We start from the raw sequence: 733 nt of genomic DNA, 5'->3' as shown, positions 1-733 counted from the left end.
GTCGTCATTTGTATATTCCGGGTCAACTGACCAAGGCTGGGTCATTATCTGTTGAGAACAGGCTGTTACATTATATCATTGCTTATATTCTGGTACAGAGGAACACAAATCATGCGCAGCCCACTGTGAATGATTTGCGTTTCATGTACGCTGTTAAGCATAATGTAATGATTAATTGGCCTGAGGAAATATTGAAGATTATGAACAGTGTGTCTCTGTCTCAGTAGAAGCTGCTTCCCTACAGTATATTCATTTCATGCATTGTGGATTATTTGCATATAGATATTTATGACGCCATCATTGTTGAGTATACTGACAAGGATCATCTGGTTGGAGAGAGTCTCATTCATAAAATGGGTCCTTTAATCGTTTACGTTGTATAGTTGTTTTAATTGCTATATTCTGTATCCATGTAAGCTTTGTACATTCGTTTAAATCTCGGTTAATTGTAGTGCAAGAAACCGAATCTGTTTGTAATTTCTGAGCTGCTTTAATTGATTAAAGTAATGGGCATGGGTGATCAAAATGCTACAAATCAGGGGGAGCCCTCTAGGATAACATCACAGGATTCCGTTTTCGGTATGGCTCGGATGGAAGCTATGGAGCAAAGGCTCAACAACCGTATGGATCATCATTTTCAAGGGTTGAAGGACTCATACTTTGCAGGTAAGGAACAGTATGAAGAGCGTCAAATTGGGTATTCAGACAACCAATATCAGTCGGTGAGAAATCT

The 733-nt window shown here is 39.0% G+C and overlaps 1 protein-coding gene across 1 annotated transcript in view; it reads left to right on the top strand.

The window, feature by feature from the left end:
* The first annotated feature begins 506 nt into the window (after window positions 1-506).
* LOC109341442 (non-classical arabinogalactan protein 31-like) overlaps window positions 507-733 on the top strand; it is a 5,670-nt gene continuing 5,443 nt past the window's right edge. Inside the window, exon 1 of the mRNA XM_019579353.1 lies at window positions 507-579. Coding sequence (XP_019434898.1) covers window positions 507-579 — 73 coding nt within the window. The remainder of the gene's footprint in view (window positions 580-733) is intronic.

Source organism: Lupinus angustifolius, unplaced genomic scaffold, assembly GCF_001865875.1.
Source record: "Lupinus angustifolius cultivar Tanjil unplaced genomic scaffold, LupAngTanjil_v1.0 Scaffold_463, whole genome shotgun sequence".
Lineage (NCBI taxonomy): Eukaryota > Viridiplantae > Streptophyta > Magnoliopsida > Fabales > Fabaceae > Lupinus > Lupinus angustifolius.
Note: the sequence above shows the minus strand (reverse complement) of the source record. Positions and strands in the feature narration are given on the sequence as shown.